This window comes from Gavialis gangeticus, unplaced genomic scaffold (genome assembly GCF_001723915.1).
Source record: "Gavialis gangeticus isolate Ggan-Ray unplaced genomic scaffold, GavGan_comp1, whole genome shotgun sequence".
In the NCBI taxonomy this organism is placed as follows: Eukaryota; Metazoa; Chordata; order Crocodylia; family Gavialidae; genus Gavialis; species Gavialis gangeticus.
The window spans coordinates 157529219-157544246 of record NW_017729032.1 but is presented as its reverse complement, the minus strand read 5'-3'; the positions used below and the strand labels follow the sequence as shown (position 1 = coordinate 157544246).

Sequence of the window (15028 nt, the reverse complement as noted above, 5' to 3'; positions counted from 1 at the left end):
TCAGTGTGTAGTTTAAAAAAGTATTCAGGTCTTAGGAATTCCACTACCAGCATTTCATCTGTTTGCACTAGAAGGGAGCAAAGTAACTGGCATTAACAACCTGAGTTCATAAATTTCCTTCCCCCCATCCTTGTTGCCTTCCTGATAGAGCAGGGGTCAAGCACAAATTCTACAGAGACTCTATCTGGCCTGCCCAGCTACCAGAAGTTGTAAGACACAGCCTGCCCAGGCTTTTTAGTCATGATTACTGTTGCTGGAGGGTTTGACTAACCACTGCAGCTATCCCTGGTTCCTTCACTGCCTCTGGACCCAATGTTGCTGGCATCACAATGGCTGCCCTCTGCAGTCTAGGCCTGGGGCCCCTGGTCAGTTTGACACCCCTGTGCTAGAGAATTTTTGCCAGGAGAGAGATTCAGGAATACCTTCAACCTTTGAGAGAAATGGCAAAGGAATGAGCAAAGGAGTTTGAAGGGAACTCCCTTCTTGTCAGCACAGAGGCAGAGAAGGATCTTGGATTCTATTGATTCTAAGATGAACATGGGCTGCCAATGTGGGGATGAGGTCAGCAAGGCTTAATGTCTCGAGCAGGTCCAAGGAGGTGATCCTCCCCCTCTATGCAGCACTGGTCAGGCCACAGCTGGAGTACTGTGTCCAGTTCTGGGTGCCGCACTTCAGGAGGGATGTGGACAGCATCAAAAGGCTCTAGAGGAGGGCCACTCGCATGATCAGGGGGCAGCAGGGCAGGCCCTATGAGGAGAGGCCACGGGACCTAAACCTGTTCAGCCTCCACAAAAGAAGGCTGAGAGGGAATCTGGTGGCCACCTACAAGCTTACCAAGGGGGACCAGCAGGCAGTGGGAGAGTCCCTGTTCCCCTAAGCACTGCTGGGGGTAACAAGGAACAATTGGCCGTAAGTTGACTGAGAGTAGATTCACGCTAAATATCAGAAGGCACTACTTCACTGTCAGGGTGGCTAGGATCTGGAACCAACTTCCAAGGGAAGTGGTGCTTGCCTCTACCCTGGGAGTCTTCGAAAGGAGGCTAGACAGCCACCTAGCTGGGGTCATTTGACCCCAGTGCTCCTTTTCTGCCATGGCAGGGGGTCGGACTAAATGATCTGCTTAGGTCCCTTTCGACCCTACCAACTAGGATGTAGTATATTTCTAAATTCAAGTTCTTAGGCTTAAGAAAATCATTTAAATGGCAGGAGGGAGATCCTACTTTTTTCTCTAGTCAGTTACAGAGTCTGTATCAGAACAGCTCTATGTATTTCTCATATTCCCATATACCCTCTCTTGTAGATCTGATTTGAAAACAGGGTAACTAAAGACATTCATTCTTCTTCCTTTCTCTCCCAAAGATTTTCTCTGAATGTTTCTAAAATGACTACCACCAGGATCTCCAGCTGTTGAGGCTGAAGAATTAGATGTTTATCCAAAGTAGAACCAGAAGCTAATTGCATTTGCGTTCTTCCTGAAAGATGGAGCTGCTCTTCTGCACTGTGCAAAGGGGTGGATAGTGCATAATGTTTTTAACTGCGAAGAGAAGGGAACTCTTTTTTTGGGGGGGGGGGGGGGGGGGGAGTTTTGCCCCTCTAACTTCTGAAACAGGATTCCTTCTTGCACTTCCTTCTAGAACTGCTCTGTGAGGCCAAACCCAATTAAAATGTTATGTAAATCTCTCATGTTTATTTTGCAGTTATCTGCAACAAATACTCAAGAGGCAGTAGTGGCAGCTTAACACCTTTGACAAAGCCTTCTAGGTTCAGGCCAGTCAGGATGCATCAGTCTTGCTTCAGTGCCAGTTACTATTACTTTTTCATGTCAGCAGGAAAGATTTCTGGCAGGTGTTCCCCATGAGTGGAGATGTGATCTGCCATTCTGATCCAGAAGCTACTCATGAGACCTTAATATGGATCAATTTTATGACATTCAATATCCTTGAAATTACTCAATCAGCAAGGAGTAAATGGTGGACCAACCCCTCTTTCACAGGCTTCAGAGCACAGGAGACATGACCTGAGGTTTCTCATATCAGTTATGCGAACCATAGTGACCCAAGAAGAACTTTTGTTAATATGGTGCCTTTCGCTCATTTACACAGTAGACAAATGCCCAATTCACTGAAGTACATAAACCATTGTCCGTCTCAATTTATTGTCTGTTGCTCACATATATTGCTGTTACCTTGCTCCATGTTAGTTAATTGTTGGTTATCAGGGCCAATATTTCTCACAGCTGTTGTGAAGTTTGGTTTATTAATGTGTATAAATGTTTTGATGTTCTGTGATGGGCAAAACATAAAGGATACTAATTTATTACTTGCTGCTTTTTAAGTAGTTGTGCCTAACCCATTTTGGTTTTCATTATCTAAGTAGCAAAATATTTTTAATGTTGCTTACTGCTCATGGAATGGATGAGAAATCTATTTTGTTACAGCTAAAGTTCAATTGCCCTCATTTAATTTTCCAAATGAGGGAGCTGGCTGTTGTTAGAATTGCTTGTAAACATTTTAACCTTGGTTTGAAGTCCCTGTCAGCCTTTCAGTCAGCTGTTTTTCTTATTGCCACACAAATATCATATATACATTATGCTAAAAACAAACCTGACATGTTTTTTTCAGCTAGTGAAGGAAGATGGCAAGTAAAATTCCACTAAAATGCAGTCTGTCTTTCTAGTTCATGTAGTAATTTTATGTAGTACTGACTTTGATATAAGTCAATCTGGGAGAGAAAAACCAGGCTAGAAAAAAAGTACTGGAGGATCAATCAAGCTTTGCAGTGCATTGAAGGGGCTGAACAGTTCATGTGCGTGTACAAAGAGCCAGGGAAACCCTGCAGTCTGCAAGCCCATTCTCACATGGAGTATTAAGCAAATACATAAGTTTTAAGTGTGGGGAACTAAAAAAGTGTAAACGACATAATATAACTTTTTGATTTGTTAAATATACACAATGAGAAAGCATTGAGCTAAATAAATAACCTAAAATAATTTCCTTTGTAATCCAAATTAGCTTTCAAAAGTTGTCCCCTTTTAAAATAACCACACAGCTGTGGTTTTATTTTTTTATTACAATGTCAAAAAAATCACCAGGCAGAAGTACATAGTCTGTTAAGTGCTTTAAGAAAATCCAAAGAGAAGGAAAATAAACTCGTTGGCTGCCTGAGTGAGGGATATGGTAGCTTTTATCATACTGGAAAGGTACACATCACCCTTCAATTTTGTTGGGTATTTTTCACTGTTAAACATTCATAGCTATCATTCAGTTTGTAGCTGGGTGGTCAAAATTTTCTCCCTTACTAGGGAAAGTAGAGTTGTGCAATTTGAGACACATCTCAGTTTTCAAGAGTCATGTTGAATAGAAAACTTAGTAGAGGGCAGCTTCCTGTAAATACCTATGCTCTGTCTTGAGGCAAGGGTTTTTCTGTGGTATCTTTTATTGGACTAGCTGTATAATTGAAAGAGCTGTGGTTAACCTAATAATTGTATTTCTGTTTTGAAACTATTTCCAGTCATCTCTTGCTCCTACTTCAGTGCTATTCTTCCTTCCCTTAAGTAGACTTGCTTTTATTTACATAGTTGAACACAAATAATTTTTTTCTCTGATTTTGGCTCAGCCTGCTTAATCAGAAAGGAAGAAGGGCAATTTATGCCAGCAAGGTTGTCTAATACTTTCCCCAACTATATGTTTGTCCTAACAAAATATATCATGAAAAGCCTTTGCTTTTTTGTATGTTTCCTGGACCATCATGGTTGTAACAGCTCTTCAATCCTGTTTCATTGTGTTCTATCTAGTCCTGAAATAATAACTCTCAAAGTGACATTCAAAACTCTCATGGACCCAGAGGGACAGCCTTCCATCTTCAGCTCCCTATGTGCAAAAATGAAGTTTATTTCCTACCTATGGGGAGTTTTTACCATCTTGTATAATCTTCACTTTTTCCAGAGCCTGATGAAGGGACTTTGATCCCAACAGCTTGCAGAAAAGGACAGTTTTCTTGCCATTTTCCAGTTGGTCTAATAAAAGGTATAATTTTGAAACCAAGGGTTCTAGTTTTTTGTAAATTCAAAATTTAATGCTGATACTGAACGTCATTTAGTACATTTTAGTAAAGTTGAATGCAGCAGAATATGGGATTATCCATATCTGGGTAGTTTGCTATCTTCTTAATTAGCAGAGGGCTGCTGAATTTAGGAAATGCTGCTCAGCTGTCTTCTGCTTTTACTTCAAAGGATGCTGCTTCCCCATGAAATAGTATCTCACCAGTGGCTGATGGGAGTACATAGTGGCCCTGTGAAGCTGCTTGCTGGGGCTTTGCGTACCTCCAGTCACTTTGCTAACTCTCATTTTTCCAAGGGAGAATAAGGATAATCCTGTGAAGTATCCAGCTTGTACTGTAGCAGTACAAAGTGACAAGTTGTAACATCTAAATGAGCTTGTTGGTGAGCCTGTTTAGATGTCTCTGATATGAAATCTAAACAGATTTGCTTCTAAAATATGAGGGTTTTTTTTAATTGAAAGACCTTTTTTATAGAATACAGTTTCTGGAAATGCGTTTCAGCCCAGTTGGCTCTTGTGGAAATTGAGTATGGCTGTGTTGAGCTTTCTGCCACTACAGTAAGTGTTCTGCAGGCAATCTGTATACGCCACTTTACGGCATGTTTGAGGTACATCGATCTCATGGCTGTGGTTGAATGGCAATCTGATGCTGTTAAATAGATAAGGGAGGGCAGAACTGCACCTTAGAGGCTAAATCAGAGATGTATATAGCATGAGTTTTCTTAAGTATGAGCTTACTTCATCAGATGTTGTGAAAAGACATGCCCAGAGCCGTGCATCAAACAGTGATTTAAATAAGAAAGAAGGAGAGAGCGGGAAGGGGAGGCAGTGCTGAGAGCCACAAACAGTAAACCCACAGGAACAAAAGGGCTACACAAGCTAATCCAGGTAATGGGATAAGAAACTTTAGTCCCTGTTTACACAACATCATTTACACAATCCAGTCTGTAGATGACTTCTTATTCCATAGTTTTCAGTTCAAGTTTGTTTTTAAAATGTTGTTGTCTAAGAAGAGCTACTTTGAGGTCAATGATGGGATGTCCAGGGAGGCTAGTGTAATGCCACAGGGCTGAGTGTTGTTTTGGACCTGATGTCAGACTGGGTATATGAATGAATGAATGAACACCAGACTTTCCCCATCTATCCAATGTAGACAGCAAAGGGACACTGTCCACTCAAAACATCTAGTTAGTAGATGGTTTTTGAGCAGGGATTCCTACCATAATGGCACAATCACATTTTCTTTTAATGCATTGCATTGTGGATACCTGTCAGAAGGCAGTGGAGTTCTGGAGACTGAGTTGAACAGAATTCCCCTGTGTGATGAGGGGTGTGTGAGAGAATGCCATTTTCAGAGTTATACTGGGTGGTATTTACAAGTGCTGCAGTCCTCCTGGTTATAAAGATGTTATTTACCAGTATGTCCTTTTTTGTTTCATACTTTGGCTTTGTTAAAAGCATAATGACACAATTATTTGAAGTCAGGGTTATAATTAGAGCTTTGGGAATAATGTTTTGGCTCAGCTGCCAAAACAACAGACTGAAATTCTTCGTTTAGGGTTGATTTGGTCCCTGAAGAATGCCTTCAACACCAAGCTCTAGAGTATTCTGGGGTGGGACTCCTTATACCTTTTGTTAATGCTGTTCCATTTTTTGTGAAAACAAGTTACATCCCATGAAAAAACTTAAAAAGCACTAGAATAAGGTCTTAATTCCCAAGTGAATGCTCTAGCAACCAGCCTCTAGAGACTATTTTTGCTCAGAGCTTGGCTGTGAGGTATTTGCACTCGGATAAGCGTCCTTAGTTCTGGTTCTTCCTCCAGTGCATATTTAAATATTATGCACATGATAGAACAGCATCAACAGAAAAGTCACACTGAGGGAGATCTCCAAAATACCTTTCGTGCTGAGAATGCTCTAGAGCGATGTGGTAACATGGTCCAAATCCCATCAGAAGACAGAGGTAAAAGTGGGTTTCTCGTTCCAGCTGAGTGCTCTAGCTATGGCTCTGTTGGATGAAAGAGGGTGCCTGAGCATAACTGCAGCTATCACCGCCTCACTGGTTTTGTGAATTTACGTTGGGTATTTGTTTTTTTTTTTGTTTTTTTTTAAGGCAGACTATTGGGCATTTTCCTGAATTTGTGAATAATTTTGGAACAGAGATAATATTGTTTACAGTATTGTTTACCAAAAAACAAAAAATCAAAATATTGATGATTATATAAAGTCACCTGAGAGAGCTGTTAAGATATGGAGTGCAAATTTTTTGTTTACATGCCAATTTTAAAGAACATACTGTTAGGTCAACTAAACAGCTATTGCTTTGGTAGTATCTTGGATGTGAGGCATACGATTTTTGAAAACTTGGCCTGAAATGTTATAGGAAAAAACATAATGCTTTACGTTTCTCTTTTTTAATTATCTTAATAGCTTGCTTTCACGCGAGATGGACTCTGTGGCTTGTGGAATGAAATGGTGAAGGATGGAGAAATTGTATACCCTGGAACAGAATTAGCACAGAATGGTGAGCTACCTCCAAGAAAAGGTACAATTTGTTTTCATATGGCATTTGCTTCTGGTATCCACGTTAGCTCTACTTGATACTTCGCATTAACTTGTTAGTTTTCAGATCCAGGACAGTCTTGACAATATGAATATAGAAGCATTGGGCTGGCTCTTATTCCATATATGCAATGCTAAAATAGGATCCTGTTCTACCTTGCTTGAGTCCCTGAAAAATAATTAATTCATTTTGTAACACTGCCATCTTGTCCTTAAAACCAAGTAAGAAAAATTCAGTGAGGAGGTAGAAGCCCATGCACTCTTTTGTACTGACACTTCTTTAGGGACTCGCAATGTGGAATTGATAGCACTTGAGAATCTAATAAGTGGAATAGGATCTGGCTCATCGTGTTAAACAGTTTTGTGTAGCTTTGCTTTCCTATCCCAACTGCAACTTGGAGAGAGGGAGAAGTATTTCATCTTAGAAGGAAGCAGGTAGGATGGCAACCTAAGTTGTAGTGGGGTGGTGAGGGGAAACTGGAAGAAGGGGAGGGACAATGAAAAATGCATAATAAACCTAACTCCTTAAGGTGATGGCATTTTACCAAATACACTTACTATTTGTGTGGGTGCCTGGCTTCTGCTGAAGTAGAATTCATCTTGTTCCATATGTTCATGTAAAATGCAGAATGCTGTGTAATGAAGATAAGACCTTTCTTGAAATAAGTGATAGCTAGTCATGATAGAGGAAGACTTCTATTCAGTCTTTATTTTCACTTTCAGTTTAGTAGCTGAAAGTGTGGTAATCATCAGTTGGACTCCAGGCAAAAATATTGTCCCAAACTAGCAATGCTTTCATGATCCTCTTCTCTCCCTCATCATTTTTTTTAAAGGAAATGTTATATCATTTCAGCTTCATCACTCTTTCCTCCCAGTATTGCTACTTTTTGTGCACTTTTTCCACTAGAGTAATAGAACTAGAGTGTATTGGGCAGAAGTTCAGTCAGCTTTGTTCTCTGCTGGAGAACATAATGATCTGTCCAAAAGGTCAAAAAAACCCTCAAGTCCAGTAGACCAAGAGCAGCAAAGGTACTGTCCTTCAGTGCTGCTGTTGTCCTCTTCCTGCTCCCCTCCTCTTGAGAGAGCTTTTCCCAATATCTAACCTAAACTCTCCTTGTTGCAACTTGAGACCATTGCTGCTTGTTCTGTTCTCTGCCACCACTGAGAACAGTCTAGCTCCATCTTCTTTGGAACCCCCCTTCAGGGACTTGAAGGCTGCTATTAAATAACCCCTCAGTCTTCTTTTTTCTAGACTAAACAAGCCTCTCTCAGCCTCTTTTCACAAATCATGTGCCCTAGCTCCCTTACCTTTTTCTTGGCCCTCTGCTGGACTTTCCAATTTGTCCATGTACTTTCTGTGGTGGGGGGCCCAAAACCGGACACAGTACTCCAGATGTTGATTCATTAGTGCCCAATAGAGGGGAATAATTGCTTCCCTTGATCTGCTGGCAACTTTCCTACCAATGCAGCCCAGTATGCTGTTAGCCTTTTTGGCAACAAGGGCACATTGTTGGCTCATACTCAGCTTATTGTCCACTGTAACCTCCAGGTTCTTTTTTGCAGGGCTGCTGCTTATTCAGTCCCCAGCCTGTACTGTTGCCTGGGATTGTTCTGTCTTAAGTGCAGGACTTTTGCACTTGTCCTTATTTAACCTCATGAGATTTCTTTGGTCCAATCATCCAATTTGTCTAGGTCTCTCTAAATCCTGTCACTACCCTCCAGCATATCTAATACTCTCTCTAGATGGATATTTGCAAACTTGCCGAGGGTGTGGTCCATCCTATCTTTTAGATTGTTAATGAAGATATTGAACAAAATTGACTGCAACACTGACCTCTGGGGCACTTCACTTGATACCATCTGTCAACTGGATATTAAGCCATTGATTACTATCCTTTGAGCCCAGCAACCCAGTCAGTTTTCTGTCCACCTTACAGTCCGTTTATCCAGCCCATACTTCCTTAGCTTGATTGCAAGAATGTTGGGGGAGACCTTATTAAAAGCCTTCCTAAAGTCCAAGATATCCTCTCCTTGCGTCTGCGGAGCCAGTCATTACATCATAGAATCAAGGGAAATGATTTCCCTTCTGTGTTTAGCCCTGGTGAGGCTCTTTGTGGAATATCCTGTTTCGGGCCCTACACTTTAAGAAACAGGTGGACAGATTAGGGAATCTAGCAGAGTGACAAAATTGATTAGGGGCTTGGGAAACTTTTACTTAGGTGGAAAGGCAGAAAGAATTAGGGTTATTTAGTCTGGCAAATAGGAGATTAAAGGGAGTTATGATAAGTCTTTTGAATATCTGAAGGTATTTGTGACTGTTGTTTTATTGCACTGTATATGGTTTAAGCAGGTTCATGTTGAAATGTTAAATGCATCAGTTTCTGTGACTAGCTTGTACCAGGGGGAAAAGTGTGAGTGTGTGTGGGGGTGTTATTCAAAGCTATTCAATTTGTGGTGGACTTACCTGCTTCAGCTCCAGTGTGTCCTGGGCTTGCATTCTCAATTCCGATTGGTGGAGCCCATCCACCAATCAGGGAAGAGCAGGGAGGAGCTGGCGCCACCCCTTTCTTGAAGGGAGGGCACATGAAGCCCCCAGACGGAGTTTGGACCTGTAAACTGCAGGCCTGCTGGACTTTAGGGGGTGGAGCCCCTTGAGGGTATAAAAGGAGCGACATGAGCCGCACAGCAGGGATGCGGCGAGGGACGAGCCTGAAGAGGCCTCCACCAGGATCCCTTCTTTGCCCAAGCAGTGTGCAGACTGGCACGTGCGGCTTAGGCTCTGGGACCTGCATTGAGGCAGCTTGAGTCTGCATCCCCAGCAGGGGGCCAGATGGAGCAGTGTGGTAACTTTTTTTAAATACTGAAGAAGGAAGGGGATTTTTTTTATAGACGGGCAAAACCAAAAATGAACTTAACTTCTTTAAATTCACAACTTTTTAAGACATCTGTTTTTAAAAAAAAAAAAAAAAAACCAAAGAAAAAAAACAGGTGTAAAGCTGAAATAGCCCTCATTGAAGAAGTGTTATTCCTTGCTTTTGTTGTCTGCTTTAGTCAATAGGTTCAGACCTAAGCAGCAAAAGCAAGAGTTTGTGAGAAATTCTAGTCTCATGTTGTTCTGATTTTTGCAGTCCTGTTAGTACAGGCATACCTCGTTTTATTGCGCTTCGCAGATACTGTGTTTTTTACAAATTGAGGCAAGACCCTCCACCAGCAAAAAAGATCGACTCGCTGAAGGCTCAGATGATGGTTAGCATTTTTTAGCAATAAAGTATTTTTTAATTAAGGTATGTACATTGTTTTTTTTAGACATAATGCTATTGAACACTTAATAGACTACAGTATAGTGTAAACATAACTTTTATATGCATTGGGAAACCAGAAAATTCGTGTGACTCGCTTTATTGCGATATTCACTTTACTGCGGTGGTCTGGAACCGAACCCGCAATATCTCTGAGGTATGCCTGTAATTACTTTAGACCAGTGATTCTCAGCTGGGGTTCTGCATCACCCTTGTGTTACAAGTTCTTTCCCAGGGTGCTGTGGTATCCAGCCCCTGTACCAAGTGGTATGTGATTGTTCCTCCTCCTTCCAGGTGCCCAAGTGTCTTGCAGGTAAGTGGTGCCTGTGACTTCCTCCCCGACTCCTGCAGCCCTCATGCTTCCAGCAGCGTGCTCTGCCCTGCATTCTGCCTGAGATTTTGAAGGCAGAACTTGTCTGTTCACCAAATAGCATTGCTACTTGCTTTTCTGCAGGGGAGCTTCCAGCTTTTTAAATAGATTTATAAAGTCTTAAACCTTGGGAGTGCTTCAGTCTCTCTTTAGTTAACACTGGTTTACTTTTCTACAGATGTATAAAGGTAATTTGTGAGGAAAAAGAGAAAATACACATTCATAAGTAGAGTTATCTGAATATATTGTCTCTACAGATAAACACTGATTTTTCTTAACTAGATATATGAAGTTTGCCCCAGTAATTAATTGAAGGGATAGCCTAAAGAACAATTAGAGGAATAGTTTTATTTTGTTGTGCTTGCTGTTTATAAAATGTTTTGATCTGTGCTTTATTATGTCCCAATAACTTTACTTCTGTTTGTGGTGATTGTGTGGATCATGATGCAACGCCTATGACTCATAAAAGAGATGTATAGGGACCATAGGCTTGGGAGGACTTCTGCTCTTGGTAGTCCTCCTTTTTCCATCTAAGAATATATGGATTTGTTGTGTTTTGTTACCTACAATATTAATGAGAGCATCTAATGAGTAATAACCTGTTTTATTCCTTTATTGTTCAAATGTACTGAACTGAGTTGGCTGCTTTATGTTGACTAGCTGGTGTAGGCACCATGTGCAGCATACGAATCAGCTCTGAGACCCAGGGGTACCAGCAGGGTCCAGAAGATGAGGTTCTGCAGGCAGTATCTTTTGACATTCCTGCTCAAAAACTTTAGAGATCTGCTGACAGTTTTTTGTTGCAGTTTGTGACATAATTTAAGGAACAAACCAGAGCCACAGAAAGACAGTCAGGGAAGTGATTTAAAGAAGGTAAGGGACATTTTGGTTATCTAATTGGCCTGGCTAATCCTAGTACAAAGGTAGGAGTCCAGGACAAGAAAATAATTATATTACAGTAGCCAGGCTTAATAGCCTGTGTCAAGTTGCTCTGAGTATTTAGCATCCAGATTTTTATTCAGAGTTGTTTCAGTCACAGTTCGTTGTGTTGAAATAGGGAAAACTGTGACACTAAAATAGGTGAAGTTAGGGTGGTTTTCCAGAATACTAAATTTTGCACTTAAGGTTATCCTCTTGTCCAGCTACATAATTGGAATAGCCTTTCCAACATTACATAATAGGCCAGGACCTGAAGAAATAAGCAAGAAACTTAACTGCATCACTGGATATATATGGAAGTGGTATAGTTCATGCATGTATTATAGGACTGTATCCTTGCTCTTAACTCTTTAGAATTCTAAACGTTTTTGACGATGTGTGAATTTACTTGCATCTGAGGCATAGATGTAGCATGATGCTCCCTTCGTAAGTATGTACCCATTCATTTGAAGGCAAAAGGAGAATTTTAAGCAAAATGTCCACAGATTTAGCAGTTAAACTTTCATGGTTTAGCTGTTACATAAGGAACTTGAGAGTACTTCATGTAAGTACTGCTTTAGGGTGCAGGCAGCTGGGATCAGAGATTTCTTTAGCTCCACACACAGGCTTTGTCTGTACTACAGAGTTTTGCTGGCACTGTTACATTAGCAGAAGATATAAAAAGATCACAACTCTTGATCAGCTGATAAACTGTTTTGTCAGAACCCTTTGTGTGGATGAAGGTGTGGTAGCTAACAGGAGGGTGTCAGCTTAGCTTGTCTGTCTTGGGGATCTGTAGCTTTTAGCTGTAGCATAGCTGTAGTGAAAACTGTCTTCACTAAGGGGGCTGTTATGGTGACATTTAGTGGCAGAGACTGTCATGTAGTAAAGCTCAGAGATAGTGGGAAATACCTACATACAAGTGCAAAGGTTTCAGTTGCTTGCATCAGAAATTTAGCAGGGTATTCCTTCATAGAACTATTGATGATTAACCTTATGTTTTCCAAATTAGGAAAACTTGTGTTACTGTGAACCACATTGTCATAGAGGGATGATCTAGTGGAACCATCTCTCTTGAACTACAGTCCATTTCCAATCCCTATCCCTGTGGGAATTAGTTATGTGGAAAAAAAATTAAGCATTTTTCCCTTTCCTTTGCATTCAGTCCAGCTTGAAACCCTTGTGGAAAGTTTAGTAGTCCTGATAATTAAGCTGCCTCTCCTATTTTTAGCGGGCTGTTTTTTGGCCATAACTGTTATAAAGGAAATAGCCTCGTGATTTTTCTGAGGATCGCTTTGTATAATTCCCTTGTTTTATATGTACTTGTTATTTTTATGATTGCCAGCTTCCTAGGTGATTAGGAGAAGGTTTATTTAAAGCCACATGGGTACTCCTTAAATTACTTTTACTTCCAGTGACTGGGAACAAGGTTTGAGGTGTTTCTTGTAAACCAGGGGTGTCAAATGTACCTTACCTTTTGGGCCGGAGGAATAGCACTAAGCCAGTCCATTGTCTAGATTAGGCCCACGGACACCTCTGCTTCTCTGTCCCCTCCCTCTTGCCCTCCATACTGGATCCAGCTATTTACTTATTGAGGCAATAAATACATTGCAGACATCTAAATGATGAGTGCTGTGCGTGTGTATGTTAGGAACTAAGCCTTGTAAGTACCACTATGTAGCTTCTCTTGACTGAAACGGATATAGTTTTTGCCTGATTGGCATGGTATGTATAGAATACAAATGCACGCAATCTAAGCTTACTAACACAAAGTACCTGAAAACAACCAGTTGCAGTCTTTGATGGAATTAACACTGATGTAACACTGAAAAAGATTTGTCAATCAAAGCAGACTTCAACAGGTTCCTTAACACTCTGCCTTTTTACTCAGGAATTCTTATCTAGTGCAGTGTGAAACTTAGCACTTGTGGCAGGTATTGGCTCTTGTTTTCCTCCTCTTCCTTCCCTCTATGACAATAATGCTGTGAATTTTGAGGGTACCAAATTTTACCTTTTCATTTCCAGATTGCAAAGGCAGTTTGAGGGTAAAATAGTAGCTTATCTACCTGAGCAAAAGTAGCTTAACTGGTTCATTTTTTTTTCTGTCTTTAGATGACAGTGCTGAATGCCAAACAGGATCAAAGAAAGAAGAGCAAAATGACAAAGAGAAGAAAGAAGAGGAGGAGACTCCATTACCAACTTACAGGGCCAAATCAATTGTTGAGAGCTGGGTGTGGGGCAAACAGCCAGGTATTTTGAGTGTTTGTCATTCTTGCAATGGTATCAAGTACTTTACATTCTTTACTACTTAAAAAACTGACAAAGTGAATATAATTGGAGAGTCTTAAATCCACTGTTTGATGGTGATCACTTCCTGATCAACCAGGAAAAAATGAGCTTTCTCATCAATATTTTAGGCTTCGTCTGCTGTTGGAGTTGTTTTTTAATTGGGTGTTATAGAATAGTTCCATGTGGACACTGTTATTCTGCAATAATAGTGCCTGGTTCCTGGCTGTTGTTTAGATTCCTATCAGTATGTTAGGTCAGTTTGGACCATGTATTTTTATAGGCATGCTCAATGTGGGCTGCACTCTCTCAACTTTGTAGTTGGTTTCTATTACTGAGCACATGTTGGTTCTGGCAACAGTTTAATGATAGACAGTGTATTTTAATAAGGAGTTTTCCTGTACGTGAATACAGGACAAGGGTTGTGCCCCCTCTGCCCCACCCCCCAGCAGTTGCTGGGGGAACCTTGTCTTATATTAGAGTAAATATGGGATGTCCTTGTTGGAACAGAATTGCTAACTATGAGAAATCTAAGAAGAATACTTTCTCCTGTCTCTGCCAGAATATTGGAACTGCTGTTAACTTGGTCTTAAGTCAGTTTTCCTATATTTTAATTGAGTGCAAAGCTTCTGTTGGAGGGAAATATTTCTTATATAATCTTAATTTCTATAAAATGGAATGCCTTGAGGAGACTAAACGAGGAATAAGGGGAAAAAAATAGTTTCTAAAAACAAACACACAAACAATGCCCCCCCCACCAAAAAAAACCCCAAGAAAAACTTTAATCAGACGACAACATTGAAATAATTTCAGTCTTAGTGTCTTCGATGTACGTGGCTTTCCTTATAGTTATAAGCTCTTTGTGTATGTGTATGACCAGTGTTTCATTTCACTTGGTTCTGAATAAGCAGTGCTTTAGAATGACTATATATTTGAAAATGGATTATCTCCAGAATCCTGTATATACAGAAAAGTAACCCTTTGTGTGTAAACACAAGCTAGTTGGCTCTCTCTGCTGACTTTGCATTGTCTCAATTTGACACTTCATTGTTCTTCATTTTCCCCAGTTTCTCGGGGAAGATGCAAGGCTGCTTGTGAAGCATTTTACATTCCATAGCATCTGAACTCCAAGGGTCTTTTAAAGTAGCGCAAGTCCCTAGCATTGGAATAGAACCTGTGAGGTACTTCCCTAGAATGGGTTCTATCTCACTAGTTGCTGGCTCCATCAAATGGTGAAGCATTTTGGGAGAAGCACCTATGGCTTGAGTGGAGTAAGTCTTTCTTCTAATGCTAATGCTTGGCCCCTGGATAAGAAGTGCTCTTCAGCTGTCCTGAATTAATCACTTGTATTAATTACCAGTGTACTTGCTTGCCCATATTTTGGGTTGTTTGGAAGTGAAGGAAATTTGTCATCTGAAGTGTTGTAGGCTTTTCAGTTCCACACGTGGTCTTGAGGGCTGTTCTGGTCAACTGATTGGTTACTAGGACTTATGAATGTCTTCAGACCTCAGGTTGGGGAGGACCGGGTTAGAGAG

General features: G+C 40.7%; 1 protein-coding gene across 3 annotated transcripts in view; it reads left to right on the top strand.

Annotated features, from left to right (window-relative positions):
- HERC2 (HECT and RLD domain containing E3 ubiquitin protein ligase 2) overlaps positions 1-15028 on the top strand; it is a 217422-nt gene that overhangs the window by 11270 nt on the left and 191124 nt on the right. For all 3 annotated transcript variants that reach the window (XM_019524227.1, XM_019524228.1, XM_019524226.1), the window contains exons 3-4: positions 6489-6603; positions 13320-13457. In XM_019524227.1, the coding sequence (XP_019379772.1) occupies positions 6489-6603; positions 13320-13457 (253 nt within the window). The remainder of the gene's footprint in view (positions 1-6488; positions 6604-13319; positions 13458-15028) is intronic.